This window comes from Bidens hawaiensis, unplaced genomic scaffold, assembly GCF_021521415.1.
Source record: "Bidens hawaiensis isolate Kalapana, Puna unplaced genomic scaffold, B.hawaiensis_p1.1 tig00419544_1, whole genome shotgun sequence".
In the NCBI taxonomy this organism is placed as follows: Eukaryota; Viridiplantae; Streptophyta; class Magnoliopsida; order Asterales; family Asteraceae; genus Bidens; species Bidens hawaiensis.
In genome coordinates, this window is record NW_027504896.1 from 151,365 (window position 1) to 174,168 (window position 22,804).

A 22,804-nucleotide genomic window follows, 5' to 3' on the forward strand; every position below is an offset into this window, starting at 1 on the left:
TTAAAAGCTATTTGGATTTGGTGACCTATGACCCATTCGTTTTTTTTACTATAAAATTGTTTCTTAATTATAAATAATTATTTTTAAAAAAAAATCGGATATTAGTTTTTATTATATCCCTATTTTATAGGATTTTCATATCAAATATTTGGTAATATTAATTTTTAATTTAATAAGATCTTATAACCCGTTTAAGAACTATGTGTGTTTGGTGAGACCCATCCTCATGAATTTGAGTCAAATGCATAAGAGGCCTTCATTTACAAATAAAACAACATGATAGGTCGAAAGAATTTAAGAAAAAACAGAAAACTTTTAAAGTTTCTTTTATATATATATTATAGATTTCAAAAGATATTCTTATTGTATTGTCCACTGAACTTTAATTATCATTTTTGTCATAAAGACTCGGAGAGTTTGCTAAGAGAAATGGAAGAGGGTTCAATCAGCAAGTTCAAGAGGATCTGTGTCTTCTGTGGAAGTCATCCGGGTCACCGTGAAGTCTACAGTGTTGCTGCTACTCAACTGGGAGATGAATTGGTTAATTTTGATGATTGTTTTTGTTTGCACACCAACTGTTTGATAAAATGCCTCTTAGAACTTGGTTTCTTATAAAAATTGGAACTTGATGCTTTCATCAATTGTTTTTGTTTTCTTGATTAAGCTTTATGATTATTTTGTTAATTATAGGTTAATAGGAAGATAAGCTTGGTATATGGTGGTGGAAGTATTGGTCTAATGGGTATGATAGCTCAGAGAGTTTATGATGGTGGTTGTTGGGTTCTCGGGTAATAATATTAATATACATAAGCAACAATTCCAGTTCCGAGTGTGATTTTTATCGTTCAAACGCGTTAATGAGTTTAATCAAATCATTGGCAGGGTTATTCCAAAAGCTCTTGTACCTCTTGAGGTATTATTATTCCTTTTAATTTATAAATTGTGAGCAATTAAAAGATGATTTAAGCATTAAGCCTAACTTTGCTAATCTTGATAGATATCTGGTGCATCCGTCGGAGAGATACGCATTGTATCGGATATGCACGAAAGAAAAGCCGACATGGCACGAGAAGCTGATGCCTTTATTGCACTTCCTGGTATTTTTTTTGTAACTATGTTCGAATTTCTTGATGTTTGTACATAAAAGTTGTAATCGACTATTCATGGTGTCGGTGTTTGCAGGAGGTTATGGAACCATGGAGGAAGTTTTAGAGATGGTCACATGGTCACAACTTGGAATTCATAAAAAACCCGTGAGTTGTTTCAGACTTTCAGGCTATATTACATCTCTAACGGGTCAAATACATAAACTCAAAAAATTTCAAACTTTATTTGTCAGGTTGGCCTGCTAAATGTTGATGGATATTACAACAATTTGCTTGCACTATTTGACACTGGAGTCAAAGAAGGGTTCATCAAGCCAAGTTGTAGAGACATTGTTTTATCAGCCTCGAACGCAGTAGATTTGTTGACTAAAATGGAGGTATTGAGAAATTTGTAATCATGTTGTGACACTCGTTTTATGTTTGTTTATTTACGTTAGTTTTGTGGTACAGCAATACACACCTGAGCATGATCATGTTGCGCCTCACGAGAGCTGGCAGATGGAGCAATTAGGGAATTATAATCTAAATTGATTACATTTCATCTAATTGGTACCAGTTTTATATTGATTCTTGACTTTGAAATTTGAATGATTGACTTTTGTCATAAAATTCTGCTTATTAGCAGATTCAATTGTGTGTACTGTTTTCATTTAGTGTGGGTTTGATTGCGTTAGAAATGTTCGTTACTGTATGTTTCATTAATTAATAAGGGGCCATAATGTTATGTCTTGAGTTGAGTCTGAGTAAATTACGACATAACATAAATTCGGTAAGGCTCGTGTCATGATGTATGCCTAACATAACGAGATTGTCAAATATACTGAATGATGCAGCATTATAATACTAAGTCGTCTTCACAGCGTGGTCTAAAAGAAACTTTTGTTTATTTGCATGAACTATAACTCAATCAAACATGAAAACAATAGCAGTAAAGAAAATAGTTTTAAAGTCAATTATAAGAAAAAATATCTTCTTGCTGTGGATGCTAATGTAGTCGTTGACCTAGAAGAAGCCTTTATAGGGACGATTGTCACAAGTCATGACTACTCTGATTTTAAAATATCAGAGTCGTGTCATATGAAAAACATGTGGGGTTTGAGCTGTAATAGCAAACACTTGAATTATGTGCTCGAGTTTTTTTTCTTTTTCTTTTTTATGTAGAATCCATGTAGAGTGGCCGTAGTTGGCATAACCATCAACCATGTAAAGAAAGTTACTTAACCATGCGTTTAGAGGGTCAATCTCTCCAAGTTACATAACTTTATACGTCTTTATATTTTGGAGTGTGTGTGCATTTTTATTTGGGGGGGGGGGGGGGGGGGGGGGGTTCACATGGTTATGTAAAATGGTGACACTAAGTCACTAACAGTCTGTTTTGAATCCTTCTTTGATTTTCACTAGAAATTATTGATTCTCTTTGCCTTTTGTTGTCTTGTGGGCCTCATACATGCAATTAAAATATAAAAGAAAATAAGTGCATGTACTTTGCTTTGATACCTAATCTCATAATCTATAACCAACATCATTTTGTTTTGCTTTACTACTTTCTCAAGGTGCGCTAGATAGCTAACTATGCTTTATTTGAGCAAGAATGAAAATCACCTTTGTCGACTCAAAATATGATCATTGCATGTGTAAATCCGACTTTGGACACACTTTTAAGACTAAAAATCAACACCTGATGAATAACATCACCCGTTAAAAAATAATAATAAACAAAAGTAGATTTAGATTAAAGACAAATTAACATAAAACATATTTATGATGGCATATGGAGAGGGGTCACTAGACTTGCATTTCGTTATTATTATAACATTAACCATTAACATATTTTATGTTTACTAACTTTAACAATATAAACAATATTATTTATATTTATAAAAATTAACATATTTACAGTTTTCTATTTATATATTTTAGTGAAATAGACATTCCTTAAAATAATTAGAAAACATTTATATTTCTAATTAGCAAGGCAATAAGAATAAGGTAAGTTAAACCTTTTTAATTGATTGTTTGACAAATAGTTTTCTACAAAAGAGAGAATGAGAGATGCTATTCTGAAATAATTTATAGTTTTCACACTAAATTTACAATGAGAAAGATGGGATCAACTATATAAAAACCAACCCTAGAAGTATACACTAACGTGTGTGGTAACATACAAAGAGTATCATAGGGAAAAATGGTTAACGGGCCGTATGACATAACAAAAAATGGTCATATGTTGATACAAATACAGGTCATATGACATTTTTATTAGTCGCATAAAATCATTTATTTATTAATTAAACATATATATGAGTTGTATCATCATATAATGTATCTTTTTTTTTTCGAACCGTAAACTTTTACAAACACCAACACCAACAAGCAACCTCCATAACCCGGAGAGAAGCCACCAACAAAACAAAAAGAGAGGGCTTACCTAAACAAAAATTTACACCGATTCAACCAATCTTTTTGTTTATTTTAGACCTACGCTTGTACCAAAGAAAACTGAACGACTTTATATCCCAGATTACGTCTTCGATCTTGACCTCTTTTCCTCCAAAAACTTTCCGATCATTTCTCGTCTTCCAAATTCTCCAACAAACTATAATCACAATCCCATTACACGCCTCCTCGACATCACCAAGCCCAATAGAACTAAAAAGCATCGAGTAATGTGATCCCACACCATCGCCGCAATCATACAACCAGACGACCGGTGATAACATAATCCACCGACTCATATCCAAAGTCACGTAGCATGCACCGGCTACTCGTAACCAGGATATTCCTTCTCTCAAAGCGCATCACGCATAGGGATTCTAATCATTTCCGCCCTGTTATAGTATCATTTTTCATCTCTCTCACCCATCTCTTAAAAAACTATATCATATTCCTAAAGGAACACGTATATCACACTAACTACCTCATAAAAACCTTCTTTACCATCGCTTCATAATCTTAAAGTTAAACCCTACATAAAACTATCCAAAATCAGCATCTTCAAGCCTTAGCTTTAGAACAATAGCACAACATACATACATACATACATACATACCAGGTACTAATTGATCATCCAGCCCGACTAATTCGTCTAATTTGTGCTTACTTGAATTTAGGGCTTATGATTATAGATTTATATCAGATCAATAGTATGGTTCCTGTCATTTTATTTAACATTAAAACTCTTCTTTCTCACAATTGAATGTTGTTAAGTGTTAATCCAATCCTTATATATGTAGGACTCCACAGTTTAGGAAATGAGCAGGTTAAGAAAGTCGGTCCGCCAGTGCGGGTTAGATGGTGGCGGTATAATTGGCGGCATGGCAGCCTCCGGTGAGGGGTTACCGGAGATTGCGGTAGTAACAAAGCTTAGGTCTCAACCCCATAAGTTATTTAGTCGAGTGGCACCCGGTAAATTCGAAAAGTTACCGCTTTCCCCGGTTAAAATGCTGGCCCGTCGAGAAGGGAATTACACCGGGAGGTCTAGATTCACGGCTTCCGACCGGTGCCATCTGTCGAACCGGTATCTGCCTGTTAATGGCCCGTCTGTGATCGATAGGATGGACAGTTGTGCTTATGTTTCGCAGTTTTCAGCCGATGGTACTCTTTTTGTTGCAGGATTTCAGGTATAATGTGTTAATGAATTTATAGTTTTCTCATTTTGTTTCTCTCGTAGTCTTGATTATAATCATGTTCTATACAGGACAGTGATATTAAGATATACAGTGTTGAGAATGATTGGAAAGTTAAGAAAAATATCCGCGCGAGAAGCTTGCGTTGGACGATCACAGACACATCTCTTTCACCCGATCAACGTTTTCTTGTAATATACAATATGTTTTATCGTAATTTACTTTTTCAAGAACATATTTGATATTTCAAATTTATTTGGCCAGGTTTATTCAAGTATGTCCCCTATTGTTCATATTGTGGATACTGGATCAACTATGACCGAGTCGGTTGCAAATGTTACGGTATATATTCTTTTGTATTCTTATTTTTTTTGTTACAGTCTTTATCTCTCTTTTTTTTTGCAGGAGATACATGAGGGGCTGGATTTTTCTGGTCATGATGATGATGATCATGATGATTATTCATTTGGAATTTTTTCTGTAAAGTTTTCAACTGATGGACGAGAACTTGTGGCTGCAAGTAGTGATGATTCAATATATGTTTATGATCTGGCAGTCAATAAGTTGAATGTCCGCATACCGGCACATAGGGTATGCTACAAAGTTACAAATATTATAAATGCTTATTGCATAATATCAAAGAATGCATTTTTGTTAAACTTCTGTGGATTTGAATTTGAGTATTGGTGATATTCCTAAACGATATGTTTATATTATACATTGCAGTCGGATGTTAACACTGTTTGTTTTGCTGATGAAGCCGGTCATGTTTTATATTCTGGGAGTGATGATCACCTTTGTAAGGTAAACTCTTGATGATGTTTTTAAATTACAATGTGTTATTTAACTAATAACTTACTTTAGGTTTGGGATAGGCGATGCCTTGGTACAAGAGGGAAAGAATCTGGAATCCTTGCCGGACATCTTGAAGGAATTACATTCATTGATAGTCACGGAGATGGCAAATATTTCATTTCAAATGGAAAAGATCAAACCATTAAACTATGGGATATCAGGAAAATGTCGTCAAATACACGCGGGTATAGTTGGTTTATTTATATATGTAATGGTAGATCTGTTACTTATGTTATGTTTTATGCAGAGTTGTAATGCCTAGACATGTTGAATGGGATTATAGATGGATGGAATACCCGTCACATTTGAGAAACCGAAAACACCCAAATGATTTATCTATTGCTACATATAGAGGTCACAGAGTCTTGCGAACACTCATTAGATGCTATTTCTCCCCATCATACAGGTTTTTTTATTACTTATTTACCGGTTTCATGCTATTTCTCCCCATCATACAATATATTAATATTTACAATATTAATATATTGTAATCTTTGATCACTACTGCTGCAGCACGGGGCAGAAGTACATATACACCGGATCTGCTGATGCGCACATTTATATTTATGATATGGTAACTTTTAACTTTTGTTTTGTGAATCATTTTAATTTGTTTACAAAAAATAATATTTTTCTTTGTTATTTTTTTAATTTTTTTTTGTTTCAGGTGAGTGGAGCCGAGGTTGCAAGACTCAAATTTCATGACCAAATTGTGAGAGATTGCAGTTGGCATCCTTTTAGTCCTATGCTTGGCAGCTCATCATGGGATGGGGTAATTGCTAATTGGGAATTGAGTTAAAAAACAAAAAGACCATATTGCCCATGAAGGTGTTTAAAAATAAAGGTACGTCATGGGTTCATGTAGTGTCACCATATTGTCGGTCCATCAGTCGTTGGATACTTTTTTGTATGCATGTTGTAGTGTTGCTACTTTTATAAGTTTTGTGGCATGCCTGCTGCTGTATGCCTATGAGGTCAATGTTTTCTTTATTAACTATTATGGTCATATAAACTAGTCACCTTGTGTTAGCAGCTTAGCATTGAACCATTTGATATCGTTTCTACGACATCCTGAACAGGCAAAATGCTAATCAAATCTATCTTCTCTTAACGATTCAACGATAACTCCACAACTAGCATGCGGATTATTAGGTGTATTTTCTATTGAATGGGTTCCTTTGGCCTCAAAACAAAATCAATGTGTACTATGTTTGGCAAGATTTGAAACAAGTGTCATATATTTAGTAAACATTAACTATAAAGGGCAGTTTTTGTGAGCTTGGGACACTTGCATTTGAAGGATATCCAGAGTATAGTCTTCACATATGAAATTCGAACGAGTGGCGCAAGTTTCATTCGACGAGATTTACTTTTTTAAATTTGCTTTTCTCGTATCAAGTTTTTCTGGCTGTCCGTTGTTACAATCAAGCGTCAAGAATCATGATTACTGATTTACTTTCTACTGGTCGAGAATTGAGAAACTGCTGCTGCCTGCTCGGTACTCTCCTCTTCGTTTCCTCAGTGAGTTCTTTCTTTGGTGGGTTGCGGTGTCTGATTCCTTGCGGGGAGGGGGAGTTGAAAATCTCACCACTCCCCGCCTGAGCCAGGGGGTGTGCCACGACTATCAATTTCTAATTCTAAACTTCCTCCCCAATATGATTTTACGGTAACACCGAAATTCCTTTGCACCTCCATTGATATTAAATTATCTTGCCATTTCTTCTTTATTGATTTATATACTCATCATTATCTAGCCAATCCCACCAACGCTTTCTTACTTATCTCAGGGCTCTTAGAGCCGGGCTCTCGCGTGTTCGGGGTCCGATCAGATCAACGAGTGACCGGTTTACGGAACAAGGAGTTAAGCAAGGGCCGGGAGATTGATGAAAGAAACGGGCGAGAGATAAAAAAGATGCAGGATAATTTTGTCTGCTTGGCTAGTTAGCATGCGCTAATTCATAGATCTTGAAGTGTTGGAAGGCCTAGTATAATCAAACAACACACACAAACACATAGTTTTTTTGTTTTCGAAATTGGGCCTTAATAATTTTTTAGGCCCCTAGGTTTATTGCTTATTTTGGTTTGTGTATGAGCCCGCTACATGACGCATGGGTATAATTCATAAGTTACCAACAAAATCGATCAATAATGAATTGTCATTCATAGTAAAACTCAGGAATAAATTGAAAATGCTTCATTTTAAAACAATATTTTTCTATGTAGAACCTTTATACAAATTGTACTTAGTCAATGGTATCTCGGTGTGTTAGATGGTGGTCTCTTCCATCTTCCCTAGAAGCCGAGAGTTTGAGATCCGCTATAGAGTATGAAGTATAATTAGAAGACGAATTCTTAAACATTTATTATTAAGCTCCCTATCCATTTCCCAATTTCCCAAATCGGGGGATGAGGTGGGGTAACTATTTAATAAACCCTCGAAGACGAATTCTCAAACCTACTCTTGGGGCATGTTCCTCTTTGGATGATTATTGCTAACGACACAAATGACTTGGCCAATCAACTTGGAGACGTCGACAATTCTGTAACAAATTAATCTCGCCTTGTTTTGCAATCGATACGTAAACTTCCACGCGAGTTTGACATAATTGGGATGCATATTAATCGAACCTCACCGTTTTGGAATGCTGGCATAATTGAGATGTATATTTTAATCTTAACAAATAACAAACTTCCTTTATATATTTTAAATGGTTAATACCATATGAAAAAAAAATTGCTTTTATTCATGAAAGTCATCAGCCTAATATTTTTATGTGAACTTGCTTAAAATGTTGTCAAATCAATGGTAAATGTCGGCTGCTGGCAGTATAATATTTATAGGAGCTATCTATATTATTCTTATTAAGCATTCTCAGCAGGTCCTTCATAAAACCATGAATGATTCTCTATATTATATAGAGTATTATAAGTGATTGTGAGTGAAGGAGATAGAAAAACTTTTATTGATGAGTGGTTGTGACTTGTGAGTGAAGAAGAGAGAATGGTTGTGAGTGAAGAAGAGATAAAATGTAATGATAAAAGTATAAAAAAATATTATTTAATTAAAAAAAAAAAATGCAGTGTAGTGTAATTATAGACATAGAGATAAAAATGAATGCTCTTATATTTATATCTATACTATATATAAAGCATGAGTTAAAGACTTTTTTAATTTTTAAGAGGTGTCAAAATTGTTGATTTAGGTACAACAAGTGATGCATAAAATTATTAGATTCTAGGGGTAATTTGGACTTTACCCAACGGTTAATTTTAATTCAAGTTTGGCCATTTAACTTCAATCATATCTTATTGATTTAAACAAAAAGTTACATATTTAGCCTTTATTTTAAATCAACTACCTTTATTACGTTTAAACAGCCATAACTTTTTGACACGTTAATATTTTTTTAAAAATTATACCATAAAAACAACCATTTATTCTCTTTAATTTGAGTATGGTATTGTTATATTTTTTTCATTTTAAAAACTTAACGTGCTACGCGATTACCATTAAGGAGTGACAATCGGTTCATGGGTCTAAAAAGGTTAAGGTCAAAACGGGCTGATACTAAAAAGGTTAATTTGGTTCAAGTCGGTCGGACGGGTTCAGTCAAAAGGGGTCAAGTCAAAACGAATTTCGGGTAATGTTAGGTTGAAATGGGTTATGTTTGTACTATTGTAAAGTTACACGACGTACTAACACGGTAACACCGGTTACTTGTTTAATGTCGTATCTACATGCATCTGTCGCCTCACGCAAACACCCAACCAGGCAAGTAGCTAATGGTTGATTGATGAAGCTAGTTGAGTGGTCCAAAGCTTGGTGGGTGGGGTGCCCATACCCTAGTTCTATAGGAGCACGTTTTCATACTTTAAGATTCTAGATTTTAATTTTATCTTTGAAATTATTCATCTTTCTCTATTTTTCTTAAATTATAAACGTACTTTGAATTTCATAGAATTTATATATTCATATATAATTGAATCTAACATTTTCTTCACATTTATTAGTATGTAACAAATTAACGCACTATCTAGCCTTTTAAGTAAAGTTTTATGCCTTCTTCCATCCAATCTGACTTAATAGCATCTTTCCCATAAATCTTCATTAAAGTGCTTACTAATATTAGTTCCGACAGCTTGTTACGAATTTAGTATAAGAACCTATAGAGGTAGGGTAGTAAAGCTACCCGCGGATCCCTAATTCAACCCGCGGATCCCTACTTAACTCGCGAATCGTCAATAGACACCAATGAGAGGAACACCTGGACAAACATTTGTAGTCAGCACGAGGCCAGCAAAAGTTGTCCACAGTTCTGAAAACATGCTTAGTGGGTCTCCATCGCAACCCGCGGATTACCAATGAGCATCCGCGGGAGGAACCTGCAAGCAACACAAGGGACTCAACACACATGTGATCCCCACGTGATATGAAAGGGCAGTTGTAACAAACTATTCCTAGCAGATTTCTCAAATATTCCCTGGTAGCGACATCGACGAATGGAAAGATGACACCTGGACATGTAATGGCCACCCCACGTCGTGCACGTAACGGCCACAGCCAGGCTGTCACATCCAATAGAGGCTCGACATGTGTCCATTCAGGTGAAAGAGGAATATTATGATAGTGACAACTTCACCAATTACATTCCCCCACCTTCGGCTATAAATACCAAGTACACCTCTTTCAGGTATTCATTCACTCACACTCTCAAGCCTTACGCAATTTACTTGTACTTTCATGGATTATTCCGATTAGGATTGTACTTATTCTCACGCCGGATGGTAGTTACAGGAATACCCCCCATCTTGTCCTTCCCGTAACGAGACTCACGGTGATCTGTTTTGCAGGCCGTTTAGCTTAGATCTGACTTCATTGTTGTTCAGAAGACTCACTTGGGGTAAACAGGAGTTCGGACCATCCAGTTCGGACTTGTGTTTCTTCATAACCATAATTATTTAACTACAAATATTACACTTGTTGATTGTACCATTTGCATAAACTTTTTATTAAAAGTGATATGGTATGACGAATCTTTGAAATAATATAATGGAAGCATTTGACACATTCTTTGGACATAAAGTATGAAATATTCTTACGGACTAAATTACTTGTACGTGATCAACATTCAATTCCTTATCTTTTTGTCTACTTAGAATCACATGGTCATAAATTTCTTTTTAGGTTCTTTGGATGGGATTTGATCCTTCTTTTCCAACTTCTTGCACTTTATTCGCTAATTAATTAATTAATTAATTTACGTAATCTCCATCCAATTCCTTGCATCTAGAATAGGAGACTGACACACCAACTTGATTGATTCGTAATATCACAACCCCAAATTTTTACTAACGGAGTTTTACCATGAGACATGTGACAAACCAGGATCTAGCTCATTCGTTATACCAAAGAACCAAATTAAAATATTCAAGACATTTATTTAAGTCTCACTCAAACATGAGAACACAAAATCCAATCCAAACAATTTAAAGTTTTGTGGAAGCGTGAAAGTAAATGGTTTAAAAACAATAAATCATGTGTTCAAACATGCACAACCCATCAAATATAAATAATGTGCAATAAAAAGTTCATGCCACAAGTGTGACTCTAGACACATGCAATACAATCCACTCCTTAGCACATCTAGCAACCTGGGCAAGCATAAATACTCAAGGGTCAACAAGAGGTTGGTGAGTTCATAAGTTGTAGTAAAAAAATAATATATATAGTCTAGATAGTATACGTAGCATAAGTAGTGTATGTAGATTTATCACTTTTCAAATATACCAGGGTAGCTAACCCATTTACAAGCTACTAGACGTTTGAACCGAAGCTGACTGTCTGTATGCCTTCTTACCAGGTCTATCACAAAACACTGGCGATGTATGTTAGGAAAATTTACACCCGTCCGACCTCCAGTCGAGTTATAGCAGGTGGGGTTTGTCAAACCCAATAGTACTACATAAATTTCCCCGCGATCCCATCCTAACGGTTCAAGGTATGTAAGGACTTTAAGTGATATGAGGGAATCTAGTATACACTTATGATATATAAGAAACTACATAAATCCAAAGTAAGTCACCGCGTTTTCATCCAGAAAACCAGTATGTAAGTATGTCCATGTTTTCAATCTAGAAAACAAGTATACGAAAATAGTTTTGTTGTTTTCGATCCAGAAAACAAGTATACGAAAATAGTTTTGTTGTTTTCAATCCAGAAAACAACTAGGGAAAAAGCGTGAACTCACCTGGTGATGCGTGTAATAGACTTTTCTCAAACCTATGTATGCACTTGACTCGTTAACTGTTACCTAGTACAAGTGTTTAAGTTATGAGAGTGTGTTTAACAACCAAGACAATAAGACTCATGTATGGACACACACACAAACACAAACTTGACCCGACGACTCGTTGGTGATATTAAGTAATGTCAACTATAATAAAAGTCCTACCATGTATCCACACGTCATTTCATGGCAAAGCAACCATATATTCATCATACAACCTAACTTATGATCATTCATTTAACGAGGCAGATTCTAGCACGTACAAACTGATTTTATTTACTATGCAAAACTGAAATATAAATTCTAAAAAAATTATAACAGTAGAATATATGGACTAGGTTTCTCAAAAAATTTTCATTATATTTTTATCATATAGGAAAAGCTCACAATAATTCAATCATTGCAGATAGGTACAAACAGTTCAGTAGATTACGCAACAAAAAGTATTTTCATGGTTTTCTCAACTCATTTATCCAAATTATGCAAGGCTAATTGGGTTGTCTCCTAAATTCATAATACTAAGTTCTAGAAGTGGAACCAACCCATTTGGCTTTATCAATCTCAAGTTATGATGTCGGGAAGTTAGACCAGAAAACATCTTCTCAAATCAGATTAGACACGCAATCTTGTAAAATCATAAAAACTATCTTCTGTATATCCAAAAATTACAAATCATAACTTTCTGGAAACTAGACTCGACGAACTATATCCTAGAATCAATAATTTATTAAAAATCATCGTTTATCATCAAGTTACATTAGAAACAATAAGCGAGTACAAATCTGTCCAGAATCCAATCTATCATGAACCTTAACTAATTCATGTTTACACTAACAACAACATTCTAAATCATCAATTATCAATCACACATGTCTTATAATGGTTATCACTGAGATTCTCATGCCAAGCACCTCTTAACATCAAAAAAACACTTAACAAATCAATAAAACAACGGTTAAGAGATGGATATTTACAACTAACGATTGTTACTATGTAAACACAACCCCTAGCACTTCCAATGCACCCCTAAGCTTCCCAAGTGACCCAAAATCTCTAGGGTTTCGTCCAAAAACGGCAGTGGTCGATAATATGAGCTCTAGGGTTTTTAAAGTCGTTTTAAACAACTTTTCATGATCTGGCGATCCCCCGCGCAATGCGAGGGATTTAGCCAAATCCTATGCGCGGCTCGGGGCGCCTTAGGTTTTTTTTTTTTTTATTATATTTATATATATATAATAATAATAATAATAATCAAAGCATGAACACGCAAAGTAAGTAATCACATAGCACGTACATGTATTCGTTTACGAGATTGACGTTTATCACCAACGCGTACGGACCGACTCTTGTGTGTGACTCGTTACTGACTCATGTAAATGTTATGCGTGACGTGTAATATAACGTAGTTGGGTTGACGGTGTTAACATGGAAGAACGAGGTGTCACACGTAAATATCCACATTCAAAGATAACTAAAAGTTAAGGATATGAACATAAGCATGTTTAAAAGGTTGGAAACCTGACATATGCAATAACGTTTATTGGAACTTTACGACATGGTGTGCGTAATTTGATTTATGACAGATTATTGACATACATACACATATCATCGACAAAGAATGATCAATTTTCCGATAGATATTAATTGGTAAACTCTTTGCCAGCTAAGTACCTACATTTTTTAGAAACTTTACAAACGTATATTCCTACACTAAATTTGTCGATAAAATTCATTAAAAAAGAATATTAATGGTTTTAAATTTCATGGAAATTTAATATTACAAAAAGCTAAAAGTAATATAAAATGCCTTGATTTCTCATTTCATGTGATGATACCGTGCAAACATTTCGTCCTCTTAACATAGTGATGGTTGGGTAAAAGTTAGTTTATTTTATATATTAAATAGTTAGTTTTAGTTAAATAATCGAACGAACTATGGTACTTCAAGCATTTTTATGTGTTTTCAGGACAGTGAAAGCTTTGGAGCTTAATGAGGATATTTACGAGCTTGGAACGAAGATCGAGAAGTGAGAGATTGGAAGTTCACGCATCACGAGGCAGTCAAGAAAAGAAAATAATAAAATCTGAAAAATTGCATATTCGCGATACACGAAGATGCAGGGGGACAACTTCGCGATACGCGAAGTTGCAAGATTCTGGCCGCGACTATTTTGTCCTTCGCGATACGCGAAGGAGCAAGCCTAGCATCTTCGCGATACGCGAAGATGATCAAAGTCTGCAAAAATTAGGGTTTGCCTTATATAAACCCCTTAACCTCCCCATTCGGAATATTACGACTTTCAGAGGCAGAAGAGGTGTTCTAGGGCGACTTTCAGCCATCCCGAAGCTTTCGGTTCCATCATTGATCATATTTTCATCAAGATAAGTGTGTTAACGATTATGTCGATGTCCGGCTAGTCGTGTGTGTTCGTTCTAGGCTAAGGTTTTGGGTGAAATACTGTTATGATCAGATTCTTATGCTTAATGATTATAGCTTGATTGATTTTATATGAATTTGTCTTGCTTAATTAGTTATTTGGTTGATTAAAGTTTGTGTTTGCGATTATTGATTTGTGTAACGTTTGTTTGGTTGTTCATCAACATTTAGGGTTTAAGCTCTTGTGTTCACTGAACTAAAATCATCAAACCTTATCATTGAGTTAGTTGTCCTAGACATAGATTTGACAATTGTGGAGTCTGGGTTCATTTGTGTCAACAATTCGGTTAGGGTATCGTTTGTCATCATAAATCAAACCATAGGACTAGCAATTATTATAACACCAAAGACGAGAGAATCTGTGATTAACGTATGGAACACATAACCCGAACCTAGAATGAATACTTTTAATTAATATTGTTTACAAATCTTTTTAAGTAATCATTAGTTTTAATTAAATATTTTTTCTAAAAACCGCTTGACATCGTCTGTCCGCTTATATTAAATAATTAGTTATAAATTAAATAAATTTGCACTTTCCTTGAGTCCCTGTGGAGACGACCTTACTTACACGTACTAGTTATAGGTATTTAAGTCTTTAAATAATTGTTTTTGAGTAGACCGCGACAGGTTACGTCACATAGTAATTCACTTAAAACTATGAATGCTTATTACCTTAACTCTTATGCATAAGCTGTAAGAATAAATATAAATACACACACACACTAGACGGGTGACCGTACGATGCAGTGAAAAACACATACCTTGGTAATCATGTAACAAGTTTATGGTTGATTTTTTTATTAACTTTTGGCCGGTCGTTTTCGGTTTTCGATGAAAACCCGTTGCTAACGTTTATGCCCACGGTTTAAGTCTGGCCTTCAAACTTTTTGTGAAGCGGTTACGAATTCGTATAACATTAATTTGAGTTGATTTTATTGCTTTGTTTTTGTAATGTGAGTTGTGTACATGAGGGCTGAATTTGTAATTTCAGAATTTATGAACTAAAAAAGAATTCGGGTGCATGTGTATGTGTGTAAACATTTTATTGATTTATAGTTGCGTATTTGAGTTGTCTATTAATGTTTCAGTAACTTGTACATTATAAACCGTACCTCGGTACTGAATAAATTTTATATGAAAATGTTGACAAAAATAAGTACGATGCATCGGTAAGCTCTATTTTTTCTTTAAACCTAATATATTTAGAGATATAGAAGAAAACAAGAAAATATATAAACTTGTCAAATATATGAGTAAAGATGTGGGGTAAAAGTTGTAACAACTTCTTAAATTTACAAAAGGTTAGTAAAGTTTAAGGGCTAATATTGTAACTATTTTCTAACAAATTGAATTTACGTAAAACCATATTTTGTAGTGGACAACTTTGCCCCTGTGCTACATGCTTTATAGGGTGTACATAAAGATTTAAATATTATAAATTACTTAAAAACTTAGTGTCTTAATTTGCCTATGAGTGCTACATTATATATATATATATATATATATATATATATATAGAAAATGCTTCAAATAAGAATAAAGAGTTTCCTAGAAATTGTAAGAACCAATAGATTTTTGACATTTAGCATTAAAACCTATGATAAAAGATGCTTTTGAAGTTTATGGGTTTTGATCAAAACTACATAGTTTTGATGGGTTTCACATCTAAGTTAGATGTGTGACAGTCCCATATTCACTTTTCCCATATATATATATATATATATATATATATATATATATATATATATATATATATATATCAATTTTACAAAATATAGAAAGGCTTAACTTGAATAAATTTGTTGATGCTATTCTACAAATAAACTCTAGGCCAATAAACCTTATTTGTAGATAAGGTATAAAGAAGGGGTCATGCTATTCTACAAAGGCGGATAAAAAATGAGAAAAATGAGAATAATTTGTAGCCTAAAAAGCCCTTCAAAAATTAATTAAAAAAATCTTAATTCAAAATATAAATCAAAATAAAAAAAATAAAAAAACTAAAATGTTTCTTCCGTCATACTCGTTAAAAACAATAATAAAACACAATGTTTATGAAAATAGATCGTTGTGTCTTTTTATTTATCATTTCGTTTTTTGTTTATTTTAGTCATTGATTTTGTCTTTTTCCTTGACATTGTGTCTTTTTTTTCTTGATATTTTGTGATATATTACTCAACATTATGTCATATTTTGCTCATGATATTATAATTTGCGATTAACTGTGTCCTTTTCATTTGCCATCGTGTTTTTTTTTTCTTTTTCTTTTCTTTTTTTTATTTTTTGGGTAGAATTGGTTGTACCATATGAAACTTAGTGAATTATTTATTCGTCAAAACTTGCTCATAAAAATTATTTGTTATAACTGATTAGTTATTTGATAATCATTTTTTGTAATTGATTTATAGTTATTTACCCGGTGTAATTGAGTAGTTATATATTGTCAAAATGCAATAGATACTCAACGGGTTTTTGGTAGGTTATTCCCGACGGGTGTACCCAAAACCCGCGGGTTTGCCCATTACCCAATAGGTAATTTACCTTACGGGTTTGAGATGCGTTTATACCGGGTATAGGTTTGGGAATGCCTAAATCCATTCCAAACTTAACCCATTGCCATAAATTTAAAACGAAATTAGGAAAAAACTAAGCCAGCCTAAACAAAATTAGAAATTTACCTAAAAATATATATTAAAAGTTTTAAATTAAAATCCTTCGGATCCAGAGACGACATATTAATTTTCCAGGTGTCCTAAAATTTTGAGAGCTATTACTTATAATGTTTCTATCTACGAGATCATAAGCCATGCAAACAATAATCTCAAATGTCTAGTAGTGTGGACAAGGATGAAGGTTACGATGAACCAGTACCGGTGGTGTCTTCCATGTTATGGGTTCGTAACCTTCACCGCTACATCAGATCCGGCATTGGTCATGGCAGATCTGAAGCCAGAATGGGTAATTTGTAATAAGGTTTTTTATTAAGATACATGTACAACTTTTATGCCTTTTAATGTTGCAAATATACATATGTTTAATGTTTTGTCTTGTTCATGTATTTATAATTTTAGTTGTTAATCTTAACGCTAATCATTGTTAGCGCGCTAAACCTATTTTTTAACACTGTAGTTATCATAAATAACACATCATAACATTTCGCATTTTGTTTTTAAAAACTATAGTAAAAAAAAGTGTTGTCACGTAAACTCATTTTGAAGCTTTCCATAAAAGTAGTTTTAACCCGTTACCCGACCCACTCCACTTGTGTGTGGTAATTAAATTTCTCACTGCCTAACTTTTATTCTCTTTAAAGAGCATGAAACAAGAAGAATCCTGCTTAATATGTACAAAGAGAAGCATCGCAAGAATGCCGAAGCAGGCATAATACCAAGTTTCTATAAGAAGGTATTAATCATCATTTTTTTAGTTCTTGTAAATACATAGTTAAATAAAGTGGTGATTCTTATGTGATGATCAGAAACCTGAGGATGGTTCCATCAGCCATACGGTTCAGAGGCTGGCAAAATATCGATTTCTTAAGGTATTGTTCGATAATATTAGTTTACTTTATTGCTGATTTATTGTTATTTTTCTTCAATGTAACAAGATCTAAAGATATAAACATTTACTGTTTTTTTTATGCAGAAGCAATCAGACATTTTGCTAAATGCTGATGACCTGGATGCCCTGTGGCAATGCTTAAGAGAAAATTGTTTGGTTGATGAAACCACTGGTTCAGTAAAGGTACACACATACATTGCCAAAATGTCACATAATTTAACTATAGCTTTATATATGGTTTTTTGTCTTTCAAATGTTTCTTGTTTATTCAATATCATTTACATCTATGGTACCGTAGCCTCAGTTTACGATTGGGGGAACAAGTGTAGGTGAATTATGAAGACTTTTGCCAAATTGCATCTCTATGTACCGAACAAATTGGCCCAAAGTGTCGTCGTTTCTTCAGTCCTTCAAATTTTATGAAGTTTGAAAAGGATGAATCAGGAAGAATTGCTATTCTGTCCTTTTATCTGTATGTAATGCGCACGGTAAGATTTTTATTTCTGGTTTCTGTACTTTGATGAGAATTGTTTTCTTAGAATTTTGAATGTCCCAATATTTTCAAAATATAATTTTTTTTTTAATTTTAGAAGCTGGTTTATATATTATAATTCACAATCTTGCATGCATACACATCATACAATATCAATATCAATCTGCATTTTATTTCAAGATAAATAGATTTCCATCCAAGTGAGTAAATCTATTTGGATCAGTTATCAATTCAATGGATCTGTTTTCTTGTGCAGGTTTCTCTTACACAGGCGAGAATCGATATGAGTGAGCTTGATGAGGATTCTGATGGCTTTCTGCAACCTTATGTATTATAGTTTATTCCTTCATTATTGATTTACTATAAAATGATAAATTACATGAAAAAGAAAACATTGCATTTGAAATTGTTGATAGGAAATGGAGGCTTATATCAGAGGTCTTATTCCTAATTTGGCTCAGCTTCGCGACATGCCTGCAGAATTTGTGCAAATGTATTGCCACATAGCTACTCACAAATTCTTCTTTTTTTGTGACCCGAATAGGCGAGGTTCGGTTTCTTTTTCTCTATGTAACTATTACAGCGTACAATTTTGTAAGACTTGTATACTTACTGTCTAGAGGCGCACGCTATGCTATAATAACGACATCATTTGTGTATTAATCACAGGTAAGGCTTGCATAAAGAAGATTTTGCTCAGTAATTGTCTTCAAGAACTAATGGAACTGCATCAAGTCAGATAGATGCATCTCTTTTTATTAAGCTTTTAGTTTACATTATATTTATTTATTGAAATATAACTACTTTAATTAATAATAGGAGAGTGAAGGGGATGCTGCTGATGCTGATCAGACTGAGAACTGGTTCTCACTAGCATCTTCACAGCGTATATGCGGTGAAAGCTCGCTTCTAGTATAGCTTGGTCTATTTTTTCGTCAACAATTAAGTTGTCTCCTGCTTAATTTACTTTTAATCATAAACAGATACATTTCTTGACCTTGATAAAGATGGAAACGGAACATTGAGTGAGGAGGAGCTTCAAGAATACGCCGATGGAACACTAACGGATATTTTTATCCAGAGAGGTAATCGTTGTACTTTTTTTTTATTAAATTTGGAATTTATTTCATTTCATATACCGAACAAAAGGATCCAATTACAATAAAGAGGTGGGTAACCGGGCAACAAGCTGTGCCACCACCCGCTTAAATCTTTTCAACGTATAATTATTATTCCGGTAAACTTATCTAAACAAAGTAGAGAGAATGTGAAAATGAGGAATTGTGATACAAGATAGATAACCTATTTATGCCAAAGATTACAAGACAGGGGGCTGTTTGGTGATCTTGTGCCGAATCGTTAATAGTCCTAACCGATGAAGAGGTAGCCTTTAGATCATTCAGCATGTATCTGAAACTTACTCATTAAGAAGCTCCATGAACCATTAGAGATGTCTTTTTAATGAACTAACTGCATACCTCTAACAAATTTAAATGCAGTATCCTAATAGAATCATTAAGAGGCTACCAAACGTCCCCTAACAATGTAGTCGACTAACGAATTCTAACTAATATTTATTCTTAACAATTCCAAATTATCATTGCCTTGTAGCCTTTGACGAGCATGTTCGCCACGGCAAAACTGTTATCGGGCTTGCTTGGGAGATGGACTTCGAGAGTTTTCTTGATTTCGTTCTTGCCCTCGAAAACAAAGATACACCCGAGGGCTTAACATATATATTCAAGTGTCTTGATCTACAAGGAAAGGGTTGCCTAACAGCACCAGACATTCATATTCTATTTAGGTCACCCTTTTTACTACAACTAAATATTTTAATTTTAACTTGGCAAACTTAATTGCTAACTCATGTTCATTGATGAATCAGAGATGTGCGCGAAAAATGGGTCCAGGTAGGAAACTATGAATTATGCACAGAAGATGTTAGGGATGAAATATGGGATATGGTGAAACCAGTTGATCCATTAAGAATCACACTTTCGGATATGTTGTCGTGCAAACAAGGTGGGACGATTGCTAGTATGCTTATAGATGTGCGCGGGTTTTGGGCTCATGACAACCGAGAAAACCTTCTTCAGGAGGAAGGAGAATCACTTGATATTGATGTTGATCTTGTCTAGAAAACGTTGTGGTTGTTTAATGGTTAATAATGTTATAACCCAGTCATTAGATTACATTGTTAATTTGTTATCATTGTCAAACACAATATATGTTATCGGTAACGAACATCAAAGTATATGACAGGTAGTGAAAAAGAAATAATCTAATTATCTATAACATCAAAGTATATGATAACATTTTTCATTCCAGACATTAGATTACATTGTTAATTTTAAGTTATATTTTTGTTTCTTGTTAAAAGTAGACGTGCTATCACTCAAAATGTTGTCATAAAATTACATATTATTTATAAGTTTATGTTATAGATAATTAGATTATTTCTTTTTCACTCTCATTATTAGTTTTCCTTAATCATGTCTTTGTTTTTGTTTTTTTTTCCTAAAATTTAATGTGTGAAATTCAAAGCATAAAGTTTTCACAATTTAAGCAATTTGTGCAGTACGTTGTGCTGTTTTGTTTGGTTGAATCGTTGAACAGAACAAGGCTGATATGTTTATTATGTCAAAGGCACATCCAACCTAGATAATGGATATACTTAATTAAAATCATCACAAGAATTCATCCATCGTTGGATCGCCTACAACTCTTTTAATTTTTGAATGGAAGTTGTTGTACGACGTTTTTAATTCAATCACTTGCACAAATTGTTGTAAAAGTAATGATTTTGTTGCATTACATACTACAACCACGGAAGAATCTATAAATCTAAATAGATAGCTGAAACATTGCTAAGCATGAAAGAAATACAAGGGAGGGGGGTTGTTAACCCAATCCATTGATAACGGTTGCATTGTTTGTTTAATTACAAGCTTAACAACTAGCTAATCCTCTGTTATTACCAGAGCTTGGACTTATTAAGCTATATTGTATATACCTTAACAAAACTATATTGCAAATGAAATGTAACAAAACTTCGTTCTTCTTTAACAATTCTAGACCTTAAGAATCAAGTTTTGTTGGTGCATTTTTGTAATACCCCGATTTTTCAAAACCCTAAAAGTAAAAAATATCTAGTTATTTTGTCGGATTTAATCTATTGAAAACTTTGATTAATTGTTGTTGACAAATAAATTATTGTTTCTTTCTTTACTTATTAATTAACTTCATAGCATATACATGCTAATAATTTGTGAGTTTTTTTTTTTGTTTTAACAGCTAAATTGTACACTTTGGGATTGAACACTTACCACCAAATTCACAATCAAATCACCTTACCACCCCATATGAAAAGGGGGCACTTTGTCCATCTTTATTGAAACCATAAGTTCTAGTCGGCTATGGCAACTGCAAAATAATCACTAAAAGGATCATCACACATTACTCAAATCTTTGAATATTCAAGCCCATCTTTAGATTACTATGTTCTTTAGAAAAGCAGTTTAAAGAATTTTGCAAACTGCACGAATAAAGGTACAAATAGCCTAGTAATGTTACTTTGTATATTACGAATGACATATATGTTATTTTATATATTGATGTGAGCCATTGATTTTCTAAATGATTTTGATTTCTATTGAACTGTTATGATACATTTTTAGACCGTGATATAAAGAATCATTTTGATATTGGATGTCATCATGTGCTTTTTTACACGCTTTGATTGTTTTGCCTACTTTACAGGTTTATTGTGTTCGTTATTTTTCTTGTGAGTTGAGACGTATAGATTCGATCATGGGAAAAATACATCGTCTCACTACTGAATGTATATGAACTGATCATAAGAATTACTAAACTATTGAATTACTGAATTATTCGAGACGTAACCACTTACTCAAGAAACCTTATGGCACCGTTATGGATTTTCTATTTTTATTCATTGGTTGAGAACTTTGATATGAAATTGATGTTTATGTGATTTATCAAAGTTGAGAATTGATATGCTACAAGTACAAATTGATAAGATATGTTATAGGTTGAATGTTTATAATTTATAATGTATATGATTTCATTATCAGCCCACTAAGCGTTTCGCTTAGACATGCTTTTGTTTTGTTGTTTTCTTGCACGTTAGGTGTTCAAGATTTTCCGCAAAGAATAAATCGAGGGCTTGGGGAAAAGTTAAAAGATCAAAATTTTTATGAAAGAATAAATGATGTTTTGAAATCAATATTTTATATGTATGGTCAAAATGTAATGTTTTATTATTAATGGAATTGATGCATTGAATTCTGACCTACTGTAAATGTGACACGTCAGCTCTAGTGCAGGCAGTGTGTTACAATTTCAGTGACAGTGGTTTAATGCATGATCGTTTGTAATGGAGTCTATAATAGTTACATTATGTTTCGTGTTGTTTC

General features: G+C 33.6%; 3 protein-coding genes across 3 annotated transcripts; all 3 read left to right on the plus strand.

Moving 5' to 3' along the window:
- The first annotated feature begins 429 nt into the window (after positions 1–429).
- Positions 430–1,688, plus strand: LOC143609321 (cytokinin riboside 5'-monophosphate phosphoribohydrolase LOG8-like). The gene is made up of 7 exons (XM_077084103.1): positions 430–540; positions 691–788; positions 883–913; positions 998–1,097; positions 1,183–1,253; positions 1,340–1,483; positions 1,557–1,688. The coding sequence occupies exons 1-7, from the start codon at positions 430–432 to the stop codon at positions 1,635–1,637; spliced, it is 636 nt and encodes a 211-aa protein (XP_076940218.1). The 3' UTR covers positions 1,638–1,688.
- A 2,635-nt stretch (positions 1,689–4,323) lies between these two features.
- LOC143609318 (LEC14B homolog) lies at positions 4,324–6,544 on the plus strand. Its single transcript, XM_077084100.1, has 9 exons — positions 4,324–4,726; positions 4,804–4,923; positions 4,997–5,074; positions 5,138–5,323; positions 5,459–5,536; positions 5,597–5,772; positions 5,835–5,993; positions 6,101–6,161; positions 6,255–6,544. Exons 1-9 carry the CDS (start codon positions 4,358–4,360, stop codon positions 6,384–6,386), a joined length of 1,359 nt encoding a protein of 452 aa, XP_076940215.1. The 5' UTR covers positions 4,324–4,357; the 3' UTR covers positions 6,387–6,544.
- Positions 6,545–17,139: 10,595 nt separating this feature from the next.
- On the plus strand, positions 17,140–20,506 carry LOC143609337 (putative serine/threonine-protein phosphatase 2A regulatory subunit B'' subunit TON2). Its single transcript, XM_077084115.1, has 12 exons — positions 17,140–17,272; positions 17,628–17,719; positions 17,793–17,855; positions 17,960–18,058; positions 18,205–18,363; positions 18,625–18,696; positions 18,785–18,917; positions 19,038–19,102; positions 19,188–19,263; positions 19,352–19,453; positions 19,980–20,172; positions 20,254–20,506. Exons 1-12 carry the CDS (start codon positions 17,140–17,142, stop codon positions 20,504–20,506), a joined length of 1,440 nt encoding a protein of 479 aa, XP_076940230.1.
- Positions 20,507–22,804: the final 2,298 nt, after the last annotated feature.

What these genes read in the sequence shown, in the direction of transcription:
- LOC143609337 (XM_077084115.1), top strand. Translation starts at nt 17,140, where the DNA reads ATGTCTAGTAGTGTGGACAAGGATGAAGGTTACGATGAACCAGTACCG. An exon ending in AAACCACTGGTTCAGTAAAG is followed by an intron (nt 18,059 to 18,204) that starts GTACACACATAC and finishes GAACAAGTGTAG; the next exon opens with GTGAATTATGAAGACTTTTG. An exon ending in ATCTGTATGTAATGCGCACG is followed by an intron (nt 18,364 to 18,624) that starts GTAAGATTTTTA and finishes TTTCTTGTGCAG; the next exon opens with GTTTCTCTTACACAGGCGAG.
- LOC143609318 (XM_077084100.1), top strand. Translation starts at nt 4,358, where the DNA reads ATGAGCAGGTTAAGAAAGTCGGTCCGCCAGTGCGGGTTAGATGGTGGC. An exon ending in TTTTTGTTGCAGGATTTCAG is followed by an intron (nt 4,727 to 4,803) that starts GTATAATGTGTT and finishes TGTTCTATACAG; the next exon opens with GACAGTGATATTAAGATATA. An exon ending in CACCCGATCAACGTTTTCTT is followed by an intron (nt 4,924 to 4,996) that starts GTAATATACAAT and finishes TTATTTGGCCAG; the next exon opens with GTTTATTCAAGTATGTCCCC.
- LOC143609321 (XM_077084103.1), top strand. Translation starts at nt 430, where the DNA reads ATGGAAGAGGGTTCAATCAGCAAGTTCAAGAGGATCTGTGTCTTCTGT. An exon ending in CTCAACTGGGAGATGAATTG is followed by an intron (nt 541 to 690) that starts GTTAATTTTGAT and finishes TGTTAATTATAG; the next exon opens with GTTAATAGGAAGATAAGCTT. An exon ending in AAGCTCTTGTACCTCTTGAG is followed by an intron (nt 914 to 997) that starts GTATTATTATTC and finishes TAATCTTGATAG; the next exon opens with ATATCTGGTGCATCCGTCGG.